This window comes from Carlito syrichta, unplaced genomic scaffold, assembly GCF_000164805.1.
Source record: "Carlito syrichta isolate Samal-C Ts95f unplaced genomic scaffold, Tarsius_syrichta-2.0.1 Scaffold12763, whole genome shotgun sequence".
In the NCBI taxonomy this organism is placed as follows: Eukaryota; Metazoa; Chordata; class Mammalia; order Primates; family Tarsiidae; genus Carlito; species Carlito syrichta.
This window is the reverse complement of record NW_006956859.1, coordinates 211,423-238,948: the sequence shown is the minus strand read 5'-3', so window position 1 is coordinate 238,948 and position 27,526 is coordinate 211,423. Positions and strand designations below refer to the sequence as shown.

The 27,526-nt window shown below is 40.6% G+C and overlaps 1 protein-coding gene across 2 annotated transcripts in view; it reads right to left on the bottom strand.

The window, feature by feature from the left end:
* TRPM8 (transient receptor potential cation channel subfamily M member 8) overlaps positions 1–27,526 on the bottom strand; it is an 89,029-nt gene that overhangs the window by 60,012 nt on the left and 1,491 nt on the right. For both annotated transcript variants that reach the window (XM_008056622.2, XM_021711226.1), the window contains exons 2-7: positions 25,610–25,683; positions 19,139–19,295; positions 18,030–18,207; positions 15,168–15,340; positions 8,483–8,657; positions 2,094–2,161 (exon numbers count right to left, since the gene is read on the bottom strand). In XM_008056622.2, the coding sequence (XP_008054813.1) occupies positions 2,094–2,161; positions 8,483–8,657; positions 15,168–15,340; positions 18,030–18,207; positions 19,139–19,295; positions 25,610–25,683 (825 nt within the window). The remainder of the gene's footprint in view (positions 1–2,093; positions 2,162–8,482; positions 8,658–15,167; positions 15,341–18,029; positions 18,208–19,138; positions 19,296–25,609; positions 25,684–27,526) is intronic.

Below are 27,526 nucleotides of genomic sequence, written 5' to 3'. Positions count from 1 at the left end.
GGCATGGTGGCACGTGTCTATAGTCCCAGCTGCTTGGGAGGCTGAGGTAGGAGGATAGCTTGAGCCCAGGAGGTCAAGGCTGTGGTGAGCCATGATAGTGTTACTGTACCCAGCCTAATTGAAAGAGTGAGACCCCCCAACAAAAAAAAAAGACTGTATTCAACATTATTATTGATAGTTTATCTGTTAAAGGTTGCCAATACTCATGTTTTTAAGGCATTTTCGAACCATAAAAGCAGCAGCTGCATATTTTGTGTGACATTTACTCACATATCTCCCACGTCAAATCATTTCTCTTGGCCCAATAATTAAAAGAGAATAAAAATATATTTACTTCCCAGATAAACACCTACCACACTTTTATTTCCTTTGTAGTAACTGCAGAGGTCAGTATAAGGGGATCAGCATTTAAGAATTTTAATCACTGGACAGCAAGATAAAGTGATCTACACAGGGGTACAGAAGGGACTGTGAAACACTGGGCCTGAATGCTTTCCTTAGAGAATAAATCATCCAGAAAGGTAAGTGTGTGGTGTCATGATTGGTGCTAACAGAAGGTTATAGTCATAGGGCAGGCTGGGGTCCCTTCTGAGTGCCTTATTGCCTGCGATACAGATGGTGCCGGGGGTACTGGACAGAAGCTGATCCAGGAAGGAATGTATAACTGCAGAAGCACCAGTAGGGTCTTTTCTTCTCTTTCCCCTCATCTCTCCCATCTCTCCTTATACGGGTTGTAAATTGACTGAGCAGATGTTGGTGGAAAATGTTGCAGAAATGCCAGGCCCTAGACCTGTAGCAGGTCTCTGATCTTCCCCTACAGCCTAGGCCAAGTCTTAATTCTAAATCTAAAGTGTGAAAGGTAATACATGCGATCATCTTTCAACTACTTTTACTCCTTCCCTCTTCATCTCTTACGTGGTTGCTTTTTTAGATTTCATATACTGACAATTTCACATTGAAAAAAATCTCTATTTTAGTTTTTTCCTGAGAATGTTTTTTCCAAAAGACTTTTGTTTAACAGTGATTTCAGTAGTAGATGCCATGTGCTCTAAACTAGTAATAGCATGACATGGGTCATATTGCAATTTGTCACTGATATTTAAAATGCTAAAGCATATGCATGATCTACTTTGCTAATATAAATTAGACCAGGTTCAAGTTTATCTCAATAAATATTTGCTAAATGAATGAATGAAAATACAGCTGTCACATAAAAGAGTACAGAAAAATGCTAGATTATGATCCCAAGCGATGTTGCCAGCAATTACTTGTAACTATAGGGATGAACTCTGGTAAAGAGAGAGGAGAAGATTGAGGATTGCAGATATCTTTAAGCCCTGTCTCAAAGTAGAAGGGAGAGAAGGAGATATATGCAAATAAGTGTGGAAATTAACTAAAAAGATGAGTTAAAATTACTTTCTTGTAATGTTCTATTTCTTAAAAAATGATAAAAATGATGTCTTCCAATACTGACTAAATTGCAGTTACATTGATACTCTTTTTTAAAAAGTCAAACAGAAGCCTGGGTTTAGGCAAGATGACTCAATAATATCAGAGTCTACAGATTGGCAAGGAAGTAAAATTCTTGCTCCATCGCTCAGTGTTGCAGGTACAGAATCATTCAAGAAGCTTTCCATGATTACAGAATCACTTTGAGTTTAGGCTTCCTTCTTGTGGAATCCTTGCATCCTCAGGAGGCACATAAATGGGCCTTGGGTGGTCTGGGAACAACTGATCTGGAATGATCATAGCTCATCTCCATACAGATGAGGTAGCCATAGTTTTCCAATACACTTGCTGGCTACAATCCTTAAGTCTCTTGAGTTAATGTCAACTCTTCTCTTGAACGGGTTGATTGTCAAGGCCAACATTGTTAAGTCCACAGGTTATTTATGTCACTTCACATTCTCCTTCCAGATCTTCTCAGCTGGGGAAAAACCTAAATCTGTTAGGGGAACAGTATGTGGAGGGAAAACATTACCTACTTTCTATAGTAAAAGAAATTAGTCAGGTTAGATTATATAACCCCCGAAAACACAAACTTATTGGATAAGCTTATTAATTCATCTTCTAAAAACTAAACAAGGACTCACTTTCAAAGTCTCTTTTCCACCTCCTTGGGCAAAACACACAATGGGAATCTTGCCACCATAGTTGGAATCTGTAAAACATTAAAAGTAAGGCTTATTTGGGGATCAGTAGAAATACTCATCTACTTCAATGAAAAAGTAGACTAGGATCTTCTGCCCTGTGAGCCCAGGGTGTGAGGTGATAGCTACTTTTCTCATAGATTTGAACTTGACTACCCATTGTTCACAATGTATGATTCTTTGTGCCCCAAACTAGTAATAGCAATGACATGGGTCATGTTGCAATTTGTCACTGATATTTAAAATGCTAAAGCATATGCATGATTTACTTTTTCTCACATAAATTAGACTAGGTTCAAGTTTTCCGTATAATAATGATTCTCTCACTTATTTGCATAATCCTCTGGTTTCTTGAGTGGGTGAGAATTTGCATAACTATCTGGTCTTTCAACAGAGCTTATTGCTTATATAGTGCCTTCCTTCATGTATGTCCCATTGGGGGGAAAATATTGTTGTGAATATCTCCAACATTGAAGTTTATCTCTAAATCACAAGATAATCTGATTCCACAGCAGGACACATCTTAATACCTTGCCTACAGGAAAAGAGAAAGTGATTGTCATTTACCATGGCAAATACAGGCTTTCACTCAACTGCTACATTCTCCTCTTGAAACCAATGTTTTCTATTATACAGAAGTAGCCCAAGATTCAAAAAAGTAAACCACCTAGTTTGTAAGATAATTGTCCAGAAATAGACTCTTTACCTTAGTTCTGTACCTTCCCCCAGGGAGCAGCCTCTGGCCAAGGCTGGTCTCTGAAAGGAATGCATATTTCCAGTAATGAGTCAGGGGGTGCAGGTGATTGAGCAGAGCTGAAAACAATGTAGGCAGCACCCCAAAAATGTAATTGTAAATACCATATAGCAATTCAAATAATTAACTCGCTTGATTATAAAACTGCTTGCTGTACTGTCCTGAGGGACAGATTCTTTCTTTACCAACCAGCCACCATCAGTGCCTCCCATAAGTTCTAATAAACCAGTGTCTTTCCCTGTTGGACCTCTGGGTGACTTATTTAAAACAGGTAAAGAACATCACGTTCAAGCCCTCTCAGATTTGGGGTTAGCACATTACAATTGGCATAGTCGAGCAGAATATCCCAGAAAAGTACCCCCATCCCCATTGTAGTGGCCATGGGGAGGGGGGATTTTGCTAGGGGAAATACTAGGGCAGACCACTGGTACGATGTGGTTTGAAATTGCCAGCTTGGTAGCTGGAGGCCACTGCATGAGTACAGGGATGCCATGGAAACTCCAGCCATACTGCTGGAATTATTAGAAGCAGTTGATGAGAAGGGGCAATTTCAGAAGAAAAAATATAGCTGTGCAGTCATAGTGGCTGTGGCATGGCCCCTGCTTTGCACTCTCCAAGAGGCTATTAAACAGAAGACAGCCACTAGGAACCAGGTGCAAAAATTTTAGGAGGCCTTAAGATTGGAAAGAGATGCTCGGTTATCTCGAGCTGAAAGCAGAGACATGTTAAATTGCCGGCTTGAGCAGATTAGCTACCAGCTAAGTGATTTAGAACGCTGCTTTGCGAAAGTGAAAGGAAAATGGTTGCCTATGGTACATATCCATACCATGGTAGCCTACAAGGAGCGGGGTCCACTATGGAGGAATCAGACTCCTCAGAAGAGGAGGATGAAATAGAGGCATTAGAGGAGGTAGAAGAGCCCCCAGAGACGAGGGCTCACCCGGTGATTATACAGAAAATAAAGACACAATGGGAATGGCTGGAGGGCCAAGATCCAGCACACCTGCCACCATCCCTGCAGTATACACACATGAGCCTGTTCCCATATTTTTCAGAGTAGCTGACAGAGCTGGCAGTAAACTTTAGGAAGAAGGGGAGGGAAAGCCTAGCAGGCTGGTTGTTAAGGTTATGGGACACCAGAGCTGATGCCATAGTGCTATTGGGAAATGAGTTGATGAAGATGGCTTCTGTTACCAATCGTCCCTCCCTGAGACAGTGTATATATGGAACAGGGCAGACTGAGGAGAACACCTCACTCCTAACATGGTTCATGGCAGGGTGTAGGGCTGCTTGGCCAAATGAAGGGGCCGTCCCATCCTCCCTCCCACAGTGGAATACCACAGAAAAGCTAAAGGATTATTGCTGGGAATTGGGGATGAGTTATGCCATATTTGTAGACCCCTTTGAAGGGCCAGACACGGTAGCCTTTACAGCTGGAATGAAAGATGAAGTACTGCAGTCAGCCCCGCCCTCCTCTTAAGGAACTCATATCTGTGCTAAACCCACTGGTGTGCAAGATGGTACAAAGGGCCATGCAAGCAACAGTGGACCTGGGAGAAACAGATCTGATTAGGCAAAATGAGGAATTTGAAAGGTGAAAGCGAACCCAAAAGGAAAAAAATGTTCAGAGGGTCCCATAAAGGCAACCAGCCAGCAAATGTGGATAGATTTAATTAAGGTAGGGATGGATCCTAACAAGATAGATTTAAATAAGCAACCTGATGTGGTATTGGTGGGATTGTGGAAGCATCTCCCCAAAGAAAAGCGCTACCATCCTACCACTGAAAAGAGGACTGAGGTCCAGATACTAGAGCAAATCCCCAGTAAGAAGAGGTCCCCTCCCCAAAGAAAGAATGAGCAGGCAAGTAGCTGTGGGGCAGAACCAGTGTGTGTAGGGTCCCTAGAGGCTGGTATCAGTCAGAGCCGCTCTCCTTGCAGCCATGGTGCAGGCTGAGTTCAGAGTATGTCCCAGGTTGGAATCCACACAAACCCTTAGCTTATTGCTGGAATCTTTTTGCTGTTGGCTAATGCTTTCTTTGGAATTGATATTGATGCAGACTATCAAGACCAGCTTGTGTTCACCTGGGAAGGAAGACGATGGACAACTGCAGTGGTACTCATAGGGTATTTGCACAGCTCTACGTTATGTCACAGCATGAATGTTCAAGATTTGGAAAGTTGGAAGTGACCTGCATCAATGTTTCTGTTTCATTATATAGATGATATCATGCTAACCTCTGATTCTCTTGCAGATCTAGAGCAGGCAACACCCCGACTGACTGAACATTTGCAGGGGAAAGGATCATCAGCTGTTATTGACAAAATATAGGCTTTTCCCCACCCAACACTGCATAAACAGTGGCAGGAATTTGGGGGCTTGTATTGGTGGGCATTTTTCTCGCATCTAGTACAAATAGTATGACTCTTGTATAGATTGACCAAAGGGAAATCCCACAGTGACTGGACAGGGGAGTGCCAACAAGCATTCTATACTGCCAAAAGCACCGTGGGCACTCTCCAGGCATTGGGCATTCTAAATCAATTCCTTCCCTATGAATTGGAAGTGAATATTACCCAGGAAGGTTATGCTTGGGGGCTTTGGCAGCAACAGGGAAAACCCCAACTTCTCATTGGCTTTTGGTCACAGACCTGAAAAGACGCTGAAGCCAATGACAGCCCAAATGGACAGCGGGTCAGTGTAGTAGTATATCAAGCTCTCTTGGCAGTGGAACCAGTCACTGGATAAACTCCGTAACTGTGTGCACCAGCCTGCCCATAGTGGGTAAGAGCCATGACCTTTCTTATAGGCCTCACAGCTCAGCCACACAGACAACGACCCTACCAAAATGGTAAGCATATCTCCAGCAGTGTAGCAAGCTCTCCACAAGTCCTCTAAGCCAGGAGTTGCAGCAGCTCCTAAGGCCTATAATGTTTATAGATGCAGGTGAACAAGTAGCGTAGCAAATAGGTATTTCCATCACCCATTAGGGAGGGAATATCACTCGCAGAAGAGACTTGGTACATGGAAGGATTATGTTGGGGACAATTCCCTCAATGGCAAGCCATGGCATACCAACCAAAAACATCTAGACTATCTAGATGGAAGACAGCACCAGGCAAAGCAGTCAGTGGGCAGATTTGCAGGCAGGGTGGTTGGTTATATCAAAAGAGCCAGGCCCACACACAATTTGCACAAACAGCTGGGTGGTGTTCAAAGGATGAATGTTATGAATGCCACAATGACACCAGCAACAATGGACAATCATGAACAAGTCCTTGTGGGACCAAGTTATGTGGCAACACTCATTGCAGCGGTGGATGACCCAACTGCATGAAGCAATTTGTACTCTCAATGAGACACCTTTCCAGCACCCCTAGATATGCTGACACAACTATGGACAATGCCCCTGAGCATGCAAATCTGGATGCAAGAATCATCACTGCGACCAAGCTGGGAAGCAAGAATAACCTGTTGCTGCCAACCCCACAGACATAGTTCCCAGAGAGAATACACTCTATTGGCCCTGGAAAGTTCAATCTGGACCCTGTTGGTGCTCCCTGGTTAGAGGAGATAAATCATAATTTAGATATTCATTCTATAGCTATGGAAATATGGACAAATACCATTAATACACAGTTAAGTTAGCATAATAAGACTGGGTCTCCAATACTTAAAAGGGAGACTATGATTATCTCTATGTAGCAATTCAGGACACCTCCACTGTCCTTTCATGTCATGGACATGAGGGTTCTTGGGCTTGATAGGGCATGGTATTCCAAGCCTAGAAGGCCTCTCCAAAGTGTCACAGTGTTGTCACAGGACTGGAATGTTGCATGTGTTTTACCTGATAGTCAGTGTTTACCATTTGCTTGTTCCTCTCAAACATCTATCTTATGATCCTTAGCTTAAGACCTCTTTTCCAAATGGTTTGAATCACGAAGCTTTTTCTTTTTGGAAATAGGTTCAAAGGACCAAAATGGAGTCAATATAGCTAATGTATAGCCATCTTAATATTGCTTAGCTTTGTCATGTTTTTTAACAGTTCTCTTCAATTTACCCTCTAATCATTAGCCAAGGACAGAACAGTTTCCTCAGAGGTAGCTATTAATAATTGTCTTACAACTCTCCCCAAGCCTACTTTGTACTGATTTCTTTTCTATTCCAAGTATTTGCCTTCAAGCCATAAAAAAACAAGCTAACCTAATCAATTGTGATCAGTCCTTCATGAACTACATGACACAGACAGACCCCATCATCATCATGGCAACAGTCCCTGTGCTTATCTGCCCCCTTCAAGATGACATAAAACAGACTACTACCCAATCACCTTAATGATTTACCCACACCAAAGAAAAGCACTCAACCTCAAGCAGCTTAAGCAATGCTTTTGTTAAGCTCTGGCCCAGCCATGCTTTCACTGAGCTCTGGTGGGGCCATGCTTTTCTTTGAGCCCTAGTCTCCTCCCCAACCTAGGGGAAGTGGGTCTCCCCACAACCATCTACATCTAAATAAACTATTTTTCCTAATCTGATTTCTGTGCAATTCTTTGCATCTTACTCACAGTACCAGCCTATCCCACAGACCTAACATAGGTATTACAATCACAGTAGCAAATTTACTGTGTGCATCCTATTTACTGTGTGCACCCTTTATTGCATATGTGAGATATGGACATCATATCTGATTCATGTTTCTACCTCAGAGAACTTGTGGAAGATCAATGTTACACAAAAATTGTAAAGGTAGAAAAAAATCAATGTAGGGGTGGAATGTAAGGAAATTGTCTTGACATAGATTCTTTCTCCCTCCACCTGGCTTCTTTCTGCCTCCTCCCTCAGGGAGCAGCCTCTGGCCAAGGGTGGTCTCTGAAGGACATGCATATTTCCAATAATGAGTCAGGGGATGCAGTGATTGAGCAGAACTGAGAACAATGTAGGTGGCACCCTTAATCAATGTAATTATAAACACCTTAAAGCAATTTGAATAATTAACTTGTTTGATTATAAAACTGCTTGCTATACTGTCCCGAAGCACAGATTCTTTCTTCACCCATTGGCTGCCATCAGTGCCTCCTGTAAGTTCTAATAAACCAATGTCTTAGCTGGACCTCTGGATGACTTTCTGGAACAGGTAAAAAATGTTACATGCAAGCCCTCTCAGATTTGGGGTTACCATGTTACACAGTTGTTAAATTTGTGAGTTGGCTTTTATCCTTTCCACCCTAGTTAATTGCATTGCCTCATAAATTCATATTTGTCAAAACAAGTTGGTTTTTTTTTTTTCTGAAATGGTATCTAGTATAAGAAAAGACAGCAATCTTTGTATACTGACAAACCAGAGTGGAAGCAGGCAGCATTAGTCATTGCCTTCAGCATGTTGAAGGATACCTATCAGTGACCCTGGCAAAAGCATTTCTAGTGTGTTAAAGAAAGAAGAGAAGCTCTTCTTTGGCAATAAAAAAAAACCTGTTCAAGTGGATTTATTTTGCCTCATTTAATAGCTGGTAGCTATTGTTGTTGGTGCTTTGGTTGCTGTTGTCATTATGTGTGTCTAGTGTCCTACTTCCTAAATACTGACCTTGAATAGTGCGCTCGGAGATGTACTTCTCCAGTTGATTACGGAGCTTCGCTTCAACCGTGGGATGGCCATGACAGCCATTGTCCACGAGCAACAAGTGGGTGTGATTGTTGTCCAGGACATACAGAGGGTCTCTTGTGAAGTCATCCATGATGTATTGGGCTGAAAAACATCCCTAAAAAGTACAGGAAATTTTATCTTTGAGATGTTATTTGTTGGCCAAGATGCATGATGATATTTTCATATGTTCGTATTCAAGCTAATACTTTGGATTCAACCGTATTGATGGCTCGTCCCAGATTTCTAAGTTCAGAAGGCTCTTAGAGATCTTGCAGTACAGGCTTCATTTTAAATATAAGGAAATGAAGGTTCAAAATGGTTGGGTCATTTGTTCACTGTCACATAAATACATAAATGGCCAGTGACAGTGTAAGGATCAGATTCCCAGTCCAGTTCTTGGTTCATTGTGCTCTCTTGTATAAATTCATTGAAATGGATAGCATTCAGCAAAGTGTGTGTGTGTGTGTGTGTGTATACAGGCAGAGGTAGACACTGATATGCACACATACTTATTTGTCCAGAATCTATTACATGCCAGGACCCATGCTAGAGTCCAGGAATTAGAAAATGAATAAAAGTCTTTGTACTTGAAAAGCACATAGTAACAGGGCCACAAAAAGAAGCAATTAAATGGAAACCTTGTCCCAACAATATCAGAGAATAAAAAGTTATTGCAGAAGCATTAAGAAAGGAATCTTTACAAGAGGCTTCCTGACTCTCAAGTTCCGTTCAAAGGTGTTTAGTTTTTAAAGTATCAGGGTTGCATCAAAAGGTGCTTCAACTTAACTTCAAGAATAGAATTTAAACTGAAAACTAAGTGAGGAAAAAGAAGGTTATTGAATCTATTAATACAAATACATAGATACAACCAGAACAAAGGCAGAATAGAAAGTAAAACTCAGATTTTACAATTCTGTTGTCTAATTGGTCCTTGCCCAATCAGGAGCTACAAGCAGAAGAGTACTGGACATGACAGATGACAAAATATTTGCACATGCAGGCACATATAGGTGTTTGAAGGAGGAGCCCTATAAACTTTCATAAAACAAATAATTCCCATTTCATTTACACTCTTCCAGAACACAACCTTAACAAGAAAAGAATCACAAAAGGAAAGACCAGAAACCAAACACCCTAATGAATAAAAAAACAATTTTAAAAACAAAGCTAATAAATCATCGGCTAATTAAACACAGCAGTATTACTAAGGAATAATTAGTATTGTTTTCAGAAATCAGTTCATTAAATTATGGATTTAAAAAGAAAAATAACAATGCCTGAAAGGGTAATGCCAAAATGGATTTATTTAATGGAATAATCTTAAGCTAAATAGTAGCCATTTTGACATTGCCTACTTCTGTCATATTCTTTTAACATTATCTAACTTGCCCTCTAATCAAGAACAGAAGCGGTTTCTCAGAGGTAGCTATCAATAATTGTTTCGCAACCCTTCTCCAGTTTGTTTTGTGCAAATTAGCTTTTCTATTTCAAATATTTGCAAAGAAACAAGTTAACCTATTTAGTCCTTTATGATCTTCCTGACACGTTCCCCCTCAACATGGCAACAGTCATGTGACTAGACCACCGACCTGCCTGTTGTCCATCACCTGACATCAGTAACTGTGCACACCTGCCCCTTCGTAATGACATGGAAAAGACCACCACCAATCACTTCAATGACCTGTCCCCATCAAAGGGAAGACTTAAAAGCATTCAATCTCAAGCAGCCGTTTGCTATTGCTTTGCTAAGTTCTGGTCTGGCCATGTTGATCTTTGAGCTATGCACTGCCATGTTTTCCTAGTTTTGACCCCCTCCCCTACCTTAGGAAGTGAATCTCCCCTCCCTCCATTTACTTTCTAAATAAACTATATTTTTTAACCTAACGTCTGTGCAATTTTTTTCATCTTTCCACATAGTACTGGATCGCAGACCCCCATCCCCACCCCGATCTGTTCTGACTTAACATTTTGTAGGCCCCACTGGGATTTTGACCTAACAATGCCATAGATTCAAAAAGACATTTCATACTCAGCATTCATTTTCAATTAGAAAAAATTATAAACTGGAAATAAAAGGATGAAGCCTTATGAGATATATCTCATAGTGCATGATTGATCTCCGCCTTATGTGGACATATATATGTGATATATATGAAATCTTTAGCCAAATCCTCTTTATTGATGAACTACTAGAACCATTCTCACAAATTCTGATACCAGGTATCCCAGGTGCCTGTCAGGGTACCTGTAATCATCACTATTATTTAATATTACTCTGGACAATGTAGTCAAGGCAAAATAGATGCGCAAACAATACAAGATACAATTAAATGGAAAAGTTGTTTTAAAAACTAAACATTATTTGTCAAAAATATGGTTGTAAGGTTAGAACACTCAGAGAATCTACTAGAAAATTATTAGCATGAAGAAAAAAGTGCATTAAAGTATCTGATTTAAAATAGCAATAAAGAAATCAACATTTAATAGCCACCAGCAAAAAATTGCTTCAGAATTTACTTCGAATAAAGACCTCATGTACAATCAGAAAAATCTAAGATCTCTAGAAACAACATTAAGAAGAAAAATATAGGACCTAATAAAGGAAACTGTAAAACTTTCCTGAAAGACACAGACTAGCATAAATTGAGAGATATATCAATTGCTGAAAGAAGACCTTATATTACAACAATTCCAATATTTCTGGTGTCATTATATATGTGGAACATGACTCCACTCAGTGAGTGCACAGTGTTGTTGTTGTATGCTTTTATCTTGCGATGTATCTTTTTTTTTTTTTTGAGTTGGAATCTCACTCTGTCACCTGTCTCACTCTGACTGGAGTGCAGTGGCCGCTCCAGGCCACCGCAGCCTCAACCTGCTGGGCTCTAGCGATGCTTTCCGCCTCAGCCTTCCAAGTAGCTGGAACTACAGGTGCATGCTACCACACCCGGCTAATTTTTTGATTTATTGTAGAGCTGGTCTCACCAGGTTGCCCAGGTGGGTCTCAAACCCACGGGCTCAGGCAATCCACTCATCTCAGCCTCCTAAAGCACGGAATTACAGGTTGAACCACCAAGTCCGGCCTTGTGATGTATCTTGACAAGGATTTTGAAGTTTAAATGAAAAAATACATGGTAACAAATAGCCAAGAAAAATTTGAAAAACATAATGAATAGAGGCATGCACTATCTTTTAATACATACATAATGCTACAGTAATTTTAAACCATAGTACTGACTCAAGAAAAAACAGATAAGAAGTAAACCTGGTAAGAAACCAGATAAGAAAAAACCCTGAAAGAGATCCTAAATATATTATGAAATTTTAGTGTGTGTGAAATGTGGCATTGTCTCACATCAGCTAAATCTAGGTCCTAGTACAGCCCCTCTACCAAAAGCTTGGTTTCAACTTATACAAAAGATGGAACACTGTTGTTCAGGAAAGACAGTAAAGAAAGGAAGCTAACGACAAGTTCACATGAGTTTGCTATAAAACTAAGTCACCAAATATTAACAGAAAACTTTAAAAACCAAAACTAGCAGTATAGGTCTCTAAAAATAATACATGCTTGCTGAAGAAAATATTTTAAAATACAGACTGTAAGCAGATAATTAAAATCATGCTTAATTCTACAACCCAGTGATAATCACCATCAAGATCTTAATACATTATTTATCTGCTAGATATAGATAGATAGAATTTTCACAATTTTATATTTAAAATTATAAATATTTTCCATACCTGTATTATCAGAACATCTTTGGGAATAGTATTTTAATAGCTCTATAACTTTCTCTCATGTTTGTACAATAATCTACCTGAAGACTTCCCTACTATGAATAATAGTAGACATTTAGGTTTGTGCCAGTTCTTGGCTACTATTAGAAATACTTTAATGAATATCTTTGTTGAAATATTAAATTTCTAGTGATGTATTTACAAGTATAATTATTGTAATGTGCTTCTGTATATGTTGCAAGGCTATAAACTTTTTTAAAATTAGCAATTACTAGACTTTTTAATTTAATTACTGGATGAAACCATCTGAAACAGAACAAATCTTCCTTTTAAACTCATTCAATGATAATTTCCCTATTCAGATTTTTTCTAGTTCTTCTTGAATTAATTTTAGAAAATTGTAATTTTATAGAAAAATACAATTTTCTTGGAATTTTTCAAATTTATCGATATACCACTATATGTGGCATCCCCACAATTTTTTCAATATCTATTATTGTATTTAATTTCTCAGTTCTATTTATTCCTTAAAATGTTAAAGCTATTTCAAAGAAGAAAAAAATTTCTATTTTTTTCTTTTCTCTTTTCTAATTAATTTAATTTCTAATTGAATATTATTTTTTCCTGCAATTGTGTTTTCATTTTGTTGGTGGTGTCATTTTGCAAACTTATTAATTTTAATGCTGTAGTGGTGAAAAGATTGTGAACCATGGATCTGCCACTAACTAGATATGTGAGCTAAGGAAGTGTCTTACTTTCTCTGCCTCACTTTTGTCATCTATAATGAGAGGGTAATAGTGATGCTTAGATTTTTTTGTGAAGACTAAATGATTTAATATATGCAAAACTCACCCTGAATTGTACCCCACACCTTTAAAATAAAAAATTTAAAAGTTAAAAACATATATATATATGCAAAATACTTAGAATAAAACTTGGTATAGAATAAGTGCTATTATACAAATGTTAGATTTTGCAATTATGATTAATGAATTATTTGTTAACTATTTTTACTAATAAAGGTATATAGCTATGCATTTTACTTTGAGCACATACTGATGTATATTATTCTTTCTTTCTTTTTTTTGTGAGGGGGTGGAATCTCACTCTGTCACCCAGGCTGGAGTACAGTGGCACAGTCATAGCTCACAATCGCAGCCTTGACTTCTTGGGCTCAGATAATCTTTCTGCCTCAGCCTCCCAAGTAACTGGGACTACAGAAATGTGTCACCCTGCCTGGCTACTTTTGTGTGTGTGTGTGTGTGTGTGTGTGTGTGTGTGTGTGTGTGTGTGTGTGTGTAGAGACAAAGTCTTGCTACGTTGCCCAGGCTGGTCTCAAACTCCTGGCCTTAAGTGATCTTCCTGCCTCGGTCGCCCAAAGTGCTGGGATAACAACATAATTCACTGCACCAGGTCAATGTATTTTTAATTTGTAATGTTTTTATTTACATTGCTTTCTAAATGCTCTGAGATTATATTTTTGAAAGTTTATTCTTGGTCCAATATTTATTTATCAGGTGGTTGGTTTTTAGTTTCTTAATTTCCAAGTGATTGGCACTTTCTATTTAATCTTTATACATATATTTCAAGTTTTATTTGTTGCCAGAAAATGGGCCCCTATAAACAGCTGCAGGTAAATACTGAAGACTTTTTTTGTTTGTGTCAATTCACAGTTAAAAATACCTATTTTCTGAATTATTTTTTGTGATTCTGTGAATTAATACATGCATTGTATCCACCACAGGAATGATAATGAGAGGGTAATAGTGGGTAATTACTAAGTTGACTCTCATGACCATGACAAACCTTGAAATTCCTTCCCACCAAGCCTGCCACTGTCCTCAAAATCCTGCTCTGGGCAACTCTTACCCCTAAATTGGCATTTGATGTGAGAACATTTTGCCATCTCTTGTTGCCATCCCTAGTAATAATAATAAAAGCTCCTACTGACTCTGCACAATTAAATAAATCTATCCCATAACAATGTAAGGTTAATCATTCTAAAATCTTGGAGAAGGGAACTGGCTCAAGACTGTGCAGTTAGAAAAGGAGTGATTACTCAAACGCAAACTCCTGACTCCAAAGTCTATCCTCCCACTCCACCATGCTGCTTCCTTGAAGATGCACAAGAAATATCTCCCACTCTCCTCTGCCCTCTTATAAATCTCAAAAATGGTAACAGAGACACAAGAGCAAAATAATTATAAAAGAAAACCACATAAATCCTAAAAATCCTTAACATTTACTGTCTAAACTTCTAAGAAGCCCCAGATGGGAGAAGGGGTAGATTAAATTTGGATTTCTGAACATTTGTTCCAAAGCTTCTAGGAAGAGAGCACCTGTTGCTTAAGAAGGTCCTCAGCTCACCAGAAATGTTGTTTTCAAAATTCCACACTTGAAACAAAACTCCATATGACTACCTTGTATTTTTAACATGAAATGCTTATTAGTCTCTAAATGTGTTCACGGGAAACAGTTGGGGGGGGGGTGTGTCTCACAGCCTTCTTAATGCCAAATTAACCAGGAACCATATAGATTGATTTGAATTCCTGTGAGTGTGGCCAAACATTCTAGGTATTGTAGACTGGCTCGAGCCCTCTCAAGATAGATTCCAGCCACAGAAAGAATAAAGAACCTGACTCTAACATGAGGTTACTGAGAACAAATTTTAATGAACAAAACATACTCTCTGTTAACTCCTGGCTTTCCAGGAGTTCTTTAAGTGTGTCATCTTGTTTTTATTTACTGAGGTCCCAAAGGCACTCCTTGAAAGGTAGACTTTCCCATGAGCTGATACTCTCACAGAGCCCCATTGCTCAGGCCACAGCCCTATGCCATGGTCTTTCTTCCATGTGACCTTGAAGACCTCCTCCTCTGTCACTCATACCTCAGCATCGCAATTCCTGATGAGGCTGTCCCGGTTGGAGACCATGCCCCAAGCCGCAATGCCAATGGCCACAATGTTCTCCTCCGAGTTTCTGCTGATGGTGTTGTCTCTCACCACCTCCCCAATGTACTTCATCAGGCCATAATGGGTGCCTCCCGTGAGAATCCAAGCTCCTGCCAATGATGATAAAAGCAAATGTTCAGCTGGTGCTGGGTAAGGTTTCCATCCTGTGCTCACTGGCCCCTAAAGAAACTTCTATCCCCAAGGGCACCAGAACACAGCATTGACAGCTGTGCTTTGAAATAGGTCTTGCCTATGCCATGGCAAGAAAGAAGAAGGAGACCTCAGGCAGTATCCCCAAGAGGTGTTCATTAGAAAATATGGATCTACCCCATTGACTCTCTGGGAGGTGTGGCCAAAAAATCTGCCTCTTTAGCCTCTAAGAAACTCTTTTTATGGACAATGAATGCCTAGCCTGAGAATCAAAGCAAGTTAGGCAGTGCCACCATGGAAAACAGGCAGACCCAGACCCCCCACGATAGTTGAACTAGAGAGGATCTTTCTGGGATGATCTTGGTGTCAACACTTTGAATTGCTTTATAAAGGCATGCTTTTGCAGTCTGACCTTTTAAAGATTTATATTTAATGATCAGTCCAATGCCAATGTTTTTGCAGCGTTTTGATTTTGTGTGTGTGTGTAAGAAATACAAGTAATTAAAATACCTACAAAAATATTATTTACATAACACTAGAATCTAAAGTTGGAAATGATTCTAGTGTAATATGCTGCCCATGCAGGAATCTACCCTGAGGGGCAGTCACTATCCTCTCTGCATTAGCTCTGATAATGGAAGCCTCAGGAGTCAGGAGGCAGTCCTCTCCTCCGATCATTCAAAAGTTCTTTTATTGACTGTCTTCATTTTGTAAATTTTACTACTGTCTTCTGCAATGAGGACTAAGTTTAGTGATCTCCTCATATCAAAAAATATTTTCAGTTAAATGCGATGTGGTCTTAGAAGTTTCACACCCACTTCTTTGAGCCAGATCTCCCGGGATGTAAATTCAATCCCTCAACATCCAGTCTCCTTTCTCCAGACAGATTTTGGCTACCAACATTAAAATGAGGCTATATGGCCAACAGGGGCCAATGAGGCTGTTAATGTCTTCAATTGTCTTAGTTAAACTAAATAGAAACAAGTGTTCTCCAGGTCAGGAACTTTTGTCTGTTTTGTTCTGCTATATTTCTAGCACCTAGACATTTCCTGGCATAGAGTAGACATCCAATAAGTATTTGTTTTTTGTTTTTGTTTTTGAGTTGGACTTTCACTCTGTCACCCAGACTGGAGTGCAGTGGCCGCTCCCGGCCAATGCAGCCTCGACCTGCTGAGCTCCAGGGATCCTTCCGCCTCAGCCTTCCAGTAGCTTGAACTATAGGTGTGCGCTACCACGCCCAGCTAATTTTTTGATTTATTGTAGAGATGAGGTCTCACCAAGTTGCCCAGGTGGGTCTCGAACCCGCGGGCTCACGCAATCCACTCATCTCAGCCTCCCAAAGATGCAGGATTACAGGCTGAGCCACCGAGCTTGGCTCGCAATAAGTATTTGCTAATGAATGAAGTTATGTGTTCAGGAGTTAGTATTAAGGAAATTGAGTTGCTCAATTTCATAGCAAAGTGACAACCCTAAATTGCCCCCTCTGGTTGATCTGGAAATTGAGAAATATAATAGTGAGGAAAAAACCAATTTCACAGTTTGTTCTTGATGTTAAGAAAAAAACTCATATCTAAAATGAGACATATTTCCTTAATCAGTCAATATTAATTGTTCATAAAAGAAGCTTTAAAAATCTTAAGCTTAGATAAACTGAAAGTAATCATGAGAAAACATCAACCAAACCCAAACTGAGAGCCTACAAAGCAATTGGCCTATCCTATTCAAAACTGTTATGAAGAACAATGAAAGACTAAGAACCAGTTCCAGATGTAAGAAAACTAAAAAGATATGAAAAGCAAAATGGGTTTGGAGTCCAAATTTAGAAAAAAAAAATTTTGTTCTAAAGAACAGTGTTGGGATAATTAGTATAGTGTGAGTATGGACTATTTAGATAGCGGTATTACTCAATAGTAAATGTCCTGGGTTTTAAATTGTATTGGGTTATGTGAAAGACCACTGTTCTTAGGAGATGTACGCCCATGAACAAATTTTAACAATTGATGAATCTAGGTGAAGAGAGTATGGATGTTCATTGCATTATTCTTGCAACATTTCTGCAGATTAAAAACTTTTCAAAATAAAAGATTAAAAAGAAAGGAAATGCTAACCAAATGATTCAAGTAAGAAACCCATGGTTGTTCCTGAGACACTGACATAGCACTTACAAGCTGTAAATCTGCCAGGCAAAAAGTGCATCATTGATATCAGAATTGAAGAGCAAGCAAATTAAACTGTCTTTTTTCGATTCATCAAAAGCAAAACTCTGGGTAAAATTTTACATGTGTAAATAACAACATGAAACCTTAAAAGACTGAAAAATAAAATCCGCCCCCCAGCCCCAGGAAGCACCTTAACATTTAAAAGAATACTTTGTGAAACTCCCAACCATTTTCCAGAGTTCCCTGTCTGTCCAGTTATTTGAGGATACTGCTTCCAATAAAATGATTACTCATATTGTTCTAGCAGCATCTGGATTCTGTGGATGAATCGCAAATGGGAACTTCGTTCAATGCCACAGAAGCCTGGGCACGGCTTGGATGGAATAACCCACAGGCGTATTCCTCCCAGGGCGAGGGGGCTGCCATCTCCCCAAAGGCTGCCAGGCAGCAATCTTCCCAGGGCCGCCAGGCAGCAGTCTCGCGCCCGCACCTTTGGACTGCGCGATGTAGATCAGACGGCTGAAGATCTTGCGCATGCGCGGCTTCAGGGCGAAGTTCTTGGCGCCCCCGGTCACGGAAATGACAAGGTTAGGTGTTCTCAGGTGCCAGTGCTGGGTCAGCAGTTCGTAGAGGATTTCTGCGTCAGTGTCACAGGACAAACGGATGTACTGTGGGGAAAAGGGAAAAGCGTCAGGATCGGCCTCCACTCACCTGTTCCTAAGGGAAGAGACTTGGGGAGAGGAATGGCACTCGTGGGAGTTCCAGGTGGGATCCTAGGGGGGCGCCACGGCGAAGGGGAAGAAAAACAGTAAAGTGGAGGGATACGGGGCCCCTAAAATGGCCGCTAACGGAGAGCTTGGGACTTCATCCTAAAGGCAGCGGGACGCCCACGAGGTGTTTGAAGCACAGAAGGAACGAGGTGGGCTCTGCATTTAGGGCACCCTCCAGCGGCGATACTAAGCACGGACTGAGGGGCCACGCCAGCGGTAGGCAGAGCTGCAGGATGGCGAGAGAGGGCACAGGCCCATCCCAGCCAGAGGCCCTGGAAAGGGACAGCAGTGGTTGGAGCTAGACCAATTTCCAGGACTTGGGATGTGTGGAGTCCGGGCCCAACAAGAGAAGCCCATGGACGGGGTTGTCGTGGAAACACCAGATGATTTAAGTAGAAGCTATTTCCAGCCATTAACACCTTTGGGGGGAAAAATTGCACAGTGGAGTGTAGAGAATACAAATTCGGGGCCAAAGTATTCTCAGGAGTATGTAGAATGGAGTGGTAGGATTCACAAAAGCATTGGCATGGGCCCCCTAGTAGCAATAGGGTTCAACGTGAATGTTACAGAAACACCTCCTATGTGCATGGACAAAGGAGGCTGGGTAGTAATCCAGGCCTTACCTGAGTTTTCCAGTGGAGCATAATCTAATCACCACCTTGACTTAGCTGCTTGGCTTTTACATGATTTATGCTTTCATGCAATCATTTTTGGTATTTACTACCCATCTCTCCTGCCTCCGTCCTATTAGACAATTCAAGGTAGGTAAAGGCAGTCCAAGTCCTGTTAGCATAAGAATTAGCTGCCAATGCAGAAAGCCATTGCTTACCTTTCCTTTCTTTCCCAGTGTCTCAAACTGAATATCCCCAAAGGCATCTGTTGGAAATTCCTTGGTGTGTTTCTTGTAATTCCATTTCTCATTCTGATTGGTCTGAGCGCCTTCTATATGCTGACTCTGGGCATAGCCACACTTGCACACATTTTCCCTAAGTACAATGGTGTGGACAGGAAGGAATGGATTTCATTAAGGCTATTCATGGAAACCAGATATTGTTGGCTTAAATAGACACTAAAAGAAATAATACTATCAATTGTTATGTTCAGACTATCTTCATCATCTCAGTTGGTCATGTAGAAACTATTTTGATGTTTTATCTCTGGTACTTATTGTCCATCTACCAATGGAAATGATGCAGAGTGTCTCACTGGGCCTGGTGCGTACCAACAAGCTGGCTCTGTGCTGACAGCTGGGATAGTAGGACAACAGATTCCTGCTCTCCAGGAGCCTCTCATCTGAGTAAGTCATCATGCAGCACTTCTGGGACTAAGTCTCAGAAATATGGAAACTGTTCAGCTTCTCACACAGCTCATAACACACAGGAGCCCTGGGCTGGCATTAGTGCCTCAGCACTAGCCCTGCCAGTATGAAGCAAGGTGGGCCATCCTTCCTACGCGCCAAACTCACTGAGGAGACATTCCCCTGGCAGAGACCCAAAGCACCTCAGAAGTTAGAGAGACCATCCTTTCCATGTTGGACATTAGCTGCTTGAGAGACATTCAATAGTTTGGGCTAGACAAAGGCAAATTGTGCAATAAATGAATACTAGTTCTTCCCATTAAAAGTACAATGAACTAAATTTATCTATTCAATGGCACATATACATGGCCAGAAATTGGAAGAGGAGAAAAAGAGCCATAGTGAGTGGTAAATCATCTTCCCCTGAGCCTCGCCCAACACACTATAATCACTCAACAGATAGTGATTGAAAGTCCACTCTGAGTCAGACCCGGGCTGAGTTCACAGCATCCCAAGAATCACTGAATATGAGGCCTGCCCCTGAGTTGCTCATGAGCTCTTGGAAATAGCTAAGTACAACACCTGGCAAAGTGCAGCAGCAACAACAAAACACTTTCTTGTATCCTCACACAATCCCTCTTCTATCAGGCTTGCCTTGAGGGTTGGAAATGATGCAGAGTGTCTCACTGGGCCTGGTGCATACCACGTGCTCCATCAACGTGACTCTTAGGTTGTGGTGGTGCCATACATGCAAATCAAAAAGTAGCAAAGGCAACAGAAAAGGTAAAAATGCAGTTTAAAAAAACCCCAAAACATATTCCATGACTAGCTGTCCCTCCTATCCAGGGCATACTGAGTGTCAGGGTCTCCATAAAGATAAACTACAAAAAAAGCAAAAATTCTAATATTAACAAAAACGGCTCTCCCCTAGTGAGTCACTGTTCACCCTCCTCCCAGCCTTTTTCTGTCTGTTCCACCCACTTGGTTCTGCATCTCTCCCTCTTGTCTCTCTGATCAACCTTTGACAGGATTCAGAAGGGTGCTAGGAATTCAAGGGAACCATGGTCAGTGGAGAAGGAGAACAGGGAGTTCTGTCTCAAGGAAACTGGAGAATAGCAAAGTGGAAGACAAGTTTGGCCACTGAAGCAGGCCAGGACTTGCTTTTAATGAAACAGCAAAGGAACAATGGAGCAAGGCAGGGCCACCACGAGTGGGTGGCCCAACGTCCTGAACTGCCCAGGACAGTCCCAGTTTGCCCAAGTCCTAGTAGAATCAGTGCTTCCATCACTCTTATCAGTGTCCCAGATCCCACAATAAAATATGTGGTCACCCTTACCACTAACCTCCTAGAGAAGGTATTCTTTTCTGGCAGACATGGACCTATGCCAGAGTGCACAGACAGATCACAGAACTTAACCCCCAGCATTCTCTTGCACAGCCCAGGCAACCATACATGGTGACCCTGAAGCAAAAATTCCATGAACAAGCTGAGACAAATAAAGATATGAAAATGAAAGAAATCCTGTTTGAGTTTGCTTCCAGCTGACCTCTTTATCTTATCCGTCCCATGCTCCTGGCATAGAAAGGCATTCAACAAATATCCTCAGAATGAATGAGCAAAAAAGTAAATGAATACATTGATTGGTCTTCTTGCAAAATAGTTGTATCCTCATCCATCCCCAATCATTTTTGTAAAGTATTTTTTTCTTCCAGAAAATGAGCTTAAATGTACATGGCTGTCATGATTGTATTTTTAAGATCTTCATTGTTGATCTTATTTGACATACGGCAAAATGTAGGATTAATTCTAAAAACACTCTGTGGCAGTAGATCACGTTTTCATTTACAAGATGATAATAGTGATATGCATTTTTATGACTGTTTTTAAAGTACAAAAGGAGCTGAAACTAGCTGCTTTGTAGGCAAGTCTCATGACCACTTCAGAAGCAGATGCATCCCAGAACAAATCGTGGACAAGTTTCCACTGCCTGGAAGCAATTGGCTTCAATAGTGATACATGGATCCAGAGTTGTTTTGCTAATAAAGATCTTTTTGAAGTACTGAAAGCCCAGGGTACTCACTAAAGACTCAACAAAGAGATTCTGTAATGAGGAACAAATGCATCTCAACAGGAATCTTCACAAGCAACTTACTCTCCTAGGGGGAAGCTGCTGATGATACATCAGTTCAGGTCCCTGAGGGAGATTATGCATTTGACTTGGACTCAAGGGGAACTGTCTTTTCTCCTCTGACTTCATCTACATAGCTGGATCAAGGTGAGTCTGTTTATAAAACTGAACTGTGGAAATGTCCACAACTGATAGCCCAGGAACAAGCAGTTAAGCCAGGATTGACACAGGCATCAATTTTTTGGGAATTTGGAATGAGGAACCCAAAAGTTGCTTCCATCTCTCTTCAAGTCTACCCTTGAGACATGGAAGACCAGGCACTCTGATCATATCTATACAAGGAAGAAGAAAGCAAGTACACAGAGAGAGATGGACAGGGCTGGGCAGAGAGGACCTACTGAGTCCACACATGTCCAGTCTGGTTTCTAACCACTCCGGAGGCCCAACCATTTTGCACTTAAATAGCCTTCCTGTTTTCTTATAGTAAATTCCACTTTTAGGTTATGGCAGTTGAGTTTTTTGTAACCAAAAGTCTTAATTATTCAAAGTATTTGTCAAACCATTCAACATTTTTAGAGCTATAAAAATTGAGCTAGAGACTGGATTCAAAATCACCCACCAGCCTTCATTTTGTATCAGCTCCCAGGGCACCACTCAGTTTGGCCAAGAAAAAGAAGTCAAACAGAAGTGAACTTGATTTTTTCTTCCTAAGTCCTAGGGTACTTTCTGAGCCAAGACTGCTTCCCAATGTTCCTCTTCTCTCCCCATAGCTACTACTGTCCCACTATCCTTTGGGATCTGTCCACACCCACCCAAGCTCGTTGGAGGCTGGGAGAGAGAATTCCCTGCCCCATCTGTCCCTGCCACAACTAGAGACAGACTCTTGAGCCCTTTCCCTGCTAAGCATAGGTTAGTATGCCTCAGGTAACCTTGACTGAGGGAGCAAGCTGGCTCCATCTTGATATCCTATGGGCTGGTAGCCCTCCAAGCACCACTTTGCATGAATTAGTTTACAAATGGAGAAGAGGGCTTCCCAGAGAGGTATTAGGAGTACAGATAGCTGGAGGAGGATAAGGATGACAGATAAGAGAGATGAAGAGAGCAGGAGGGCAATAGAACCCTAGTTCTACTTCTTGAACTATGTCTGAATCCTATAGAGTTACACTGTCCAATGTGGTAGCCATTAACTACATGTGACTATTTAATTTCATATTTAAATTAAGTAAACTTAAAGTTGAAACTCCAGTTCCTCGGTTGTACAAGTCCCATTTTGATGAACAATAGCTACACGTGACTAGTGACTACCATACTGGACAGCACAGATATAACATTTTTCCACTATGTCAGGAAGTTCTGATGTACAGTGCTGCTGTTGCAATACTAGTTCTCTTCCTGTTTCTACCTGAAACCCAGCATTACCAAGGAAGTGTGAACTGATTAGAACAGTCTCACATCCAGGGGATTAGTACCTCAAGAGTTCTAGGAGGCAGCCCTTAAGCTGGCAGCATGCCTCAGAGGCAACTGGCAGCAGGAACAAAGGTGCGGCATCACCCTCTAGTGACATTCCCAAGGAGTTATAGTGGACAGAAATGGGTATGCTGGTCTTAGCACATGAGTGACAACCTCAGGGACTCTCAGGGGAGACTTTGGGCAACTTATGTCAGCTAGTGTGGCAAGTGGTAGCTAAACTGGTGTGTCAATAATAATCACTTCATTTGACTTCCTTGTCTGATGGATAACTTAGATTACATGGAGTGTTCCTACTACCTATGAAGAAATGATATATATAGGGAAATTCAAAACTTATAGAGTCTACAACCTTGCGTCTCTTCTAAGATGGGAACTGGAAGAAGCAGTTCTTGTCCTATGCTTGTGTTGCTGAGGGCTGTAGCTGTTCACCACATCTCTATTATTTTGACCCAGACTTAAGATATAACCAAGAACTATAATGTGGGCAGCCATTGGTTTCCCTAACTTGCATCCATTTCCTCTTCTGTTAGTAAGTGCACTCTGACTCTCCTTTGAGGACTCATCCTTTTCTACAGAGTCCATGTGGACACATCACTCGAGCCTGGCCAATCATCATATTGCATCCTCCTGCCTCATGGATGGGGGACATATGGCCCAAACTAGGTCAATAAGAGTCATGAACATCAGCCCAGGACTTTTGGTGGGATTGCTAGGAACAAGGTCCTCTTTTCCTGCAGTTGATAATGGTAAGCTGAACAACACATACGCCAATGAACAATGACCATTTTGCCAGTGTTTGCGAGGAGCCTGCCCACAGTGAAGGGGAGAAACAACAGGTGGAGTGATAGGGTCTTCCTGACATTGTTCCAGCCCAAGATCTGGCTATGTTTTCGGCTACAAAATCCCATATCACACCCCACAGACCCTTGCCTGTCACTTTCGTTTAAGCCAATTAGATTGGATAGCTGTAACTGAGAAAATGTTGATGAATTTGGTCTGTCTGAAGCAGTGTCATTTTTAGAAAGGGATAAGAGAAGCCAGAACCTTGGAACCAGAAAGCCTGGATTCAAATCCCTCAACAGTCTTCCACTGGCCCTGTGACAATAGGTAAAAAACCAAACCCTGCTGGGCCTCACTTGCCTTATCTGTCAAATAATAAAATGACAGCCATCTTGCAAGGGGGTTACAGTATTAGCAATTCCATAAAGAAAGTCCTGTGATATAAAAGAAGCTCAGAAAATAATTGTTGAATGAATGTATGAATCCAAACTGTTTTTTCTACCAGTCAAATGACACAATTAATAGCAAAACCCTTCAGCAAAACATCTGCAGGGGATAAATGCTGACTCACAGAGTTCGCACTTTGTCGGAATGACTCATGATAAATACATTTATACCAATGACAAAATAGAGATCTCTTAGTTTTTCTGATGTTCATTTTTTAATGTGTGCAAAGGAAGAAGACACATCTATTGAGAGTCTTTTATTCTCTGAGGCATTACACAAGGTATTTTATATGCTACCTTGTTGAACTTTTACAGCCCATAAGGTATAATTTTGCTAGATTTTTTAGAATAAGCAAATTAGCCTCAGAAAAGAGAATAATTGGCTCAAAGTTGTACAGTGAGGAGGCAACCAATTCAAGCTTGGAAGCAAGGCTGACTCTAAAGCTTTTTTCCTTGCTTATTCCTACATCTTTCCTCTGTTCATTGCCTCCACTCAACAGAAGGTCAATCCTTTAATTATAAACTACAGCAGCAACTTCCAATCAATGAATAGCTGTATTCTTTCTGCATCACCAGCCAGCAAAAGAGAAGGGGCAGAGAGGATTAAGAAGGATGGAAGATAGGATTAAAATTGTTCTATTTTCAATTTAATTCAGGTACATTATCTGCACAAAGAGGCAGCATTAGTCAATCCATTAATTTACTCACTTGCTCACATTTATTGAGGATCTCCTTGTAACCCAGCCTTAATGTTCCACAACACATGAAACTCAGAGTAGAGAAATACCAAGGAAGGAAAGGTCCAAAGTCAACAGGGAGGAAGAAAAGCCTGATAGAGGAGCCAGTCAGACTGACACATGTGCAAACACAGGGTGTTGCTGGTCAACTGCTATAAAACAACTCAGGTAGGCTCCTAGGCCTATGAGAATACTAAAGGGAATGACAGCCTCTCTCAGTGACTTCACCAAAGCTAAAAACGTAAAACAAAATTTTATAATTCTAAGGAACAACTACAAGCTGCTTGTCAAATCCTTCCTGCTCACACACCGTTTCTGAGAATTACTAGAGGAAAACATCTTTAATAATGAACTACAGAGCATTTATTTGTTTGTTGTAATGGTCGTCAGTAATTTTTTTTTAACATAGAAAGCAAAAATGGAGGGAAAGTAGTAGCTTACGTGGCCTTGGAATCTTTGGTAAAGAAGATACATTCCCGTTTCTTAAAATGTGCTTGAATAAAATTCACCAAGTCCTTTGGAGAGAGAGCATTGGATAACATATTACTAATTTATTATCACCCACTGTTGATATTAATGAATACTAGCTATGCTCTTACTCTAGTACAAAGGCTTTACGAATTTACCGCATATTCATAGATCCAGCACTTGTTCATGCTTTTAGAGTACACAAAGTTTTTTTAAAAAACAGGAATATATTTTAATTTTTATAACTAAATGCAAATTTTTCTAAAAGTTACTTGGAGTTGTCTTGCATATAAATGGCATTATACACATAAAAATTATGTTTTTCCATCTCTAAGGCTACTAGGGGAAATATAAGCATTGGATGATAGTTTTACATTAATAATATATCAATGCAGATTCCCATTCCTCTTATGCTTGCTTTTCAAAAGAAGACATATTCCAAAACCTCCTTCCATAGTTGTATTTGTGCTCCCATGGGCAAGATAGTTAAGTACAACTGGGACCTAATTCTGACAAACAACCTAAGTCTTCATAAACCCAAAGCTGCCCTTAAGTTGGCAGAAGCAAACAATTTGAAAACAGATTTAATACTTTTAAAATACCTACATGCCTCAAAGTAGTAGTAAACATTTGCAACATATATTAAACATCATGTGATGTGTAACCAGAATACAAATGAACTATACATCAATAAGAATAAAACTGACAACCCAATGGAAAAGAATGACAAAAGACAAGAGCAAGTATTAAATAAAAGAGAATAACCCATAAATACATGAAAAGAAGCTCAACTTCATTAATAATGAGGCAAATGTATGTGAAGTAAAACCACAACCAGCTCTCATTTCACACCCATCAGGTTGGCAAAAACGTAAAAAGCAATTAACACCCAGCGAGGATGGAGGAGAGGGCAGTGGGCCTCATGCCTACTGCGGGTGGGTGAATAAATTGATGCAACCATTCTGGAATATTGTCTATTCTTGCCAGTAAAGTTACCTCCCTGAGGAATAGTCCCGTGTGAAGAGAGAGGCAGGATTGTCCCATGAATGGTCTATATACTCAGAATGCCTGGCACTGATTTTTTTTTCAAATTTGACAGCTATCTTGCCCTGAGGCGGTAACACTGCTAGGGCTTCCCTCTCCAGTAGCCCAATGCCACTTCTTGCAGGTCACCGGGCACTGCAACTGGATTTCTCCAACAACGTCATGCACAGTTGGCCTCACAAGTCAGGCTGCTGGCACCAAAACCAGACTTGACTCCTTATTCCCAGCAGCGAGACAGTCAACAGCCGTACACTGCAAATGGAGTGAGGAAGTGGATTCCTCTCCTGGAATGAAGTCCAGGGTGTCCTTCCCCAACTTGGCCTCCCCTGTCCCTGCAAGTCCTCAGATATCGGAGAATGGGGACCATGTGCCTCTTCTTCCCTGTCCTTTGAATATGTTTCCTCATAAATCCTGTGCCTTAAACTCCAGACCCCAAGAAGGAGATTTGTTGGCCTTCACCTACCCAGCCTCAACTCAAAGAATGTTTTCCAAAGAGACCCAACTTACACACCCAAGAATGTTAAGAGTGATTTTGCTCCTAAATAGCAAAACCCAGAAACCCAGATGCCCATCACCCTTAGGCAGAATAAATATAAGCACATAATGGAGCACTGCACAACTGTGAAATGAATCAATGACTATATGTCTCAATGTGGATGAATTTCAAAAACAGTGCCAAGCAAAAAAAAAAAAAAGGAACTCACATAAGATACTTATAGCACAATTCTATGTGTATCAAAACCAGACAAAACCAAACATACTGTTTATATACTAGAAACACTATTTTCAAATCATAACATTATAAATTAAAGCAAGGAATGGGTAACACAAAATTCAGGATAGTGG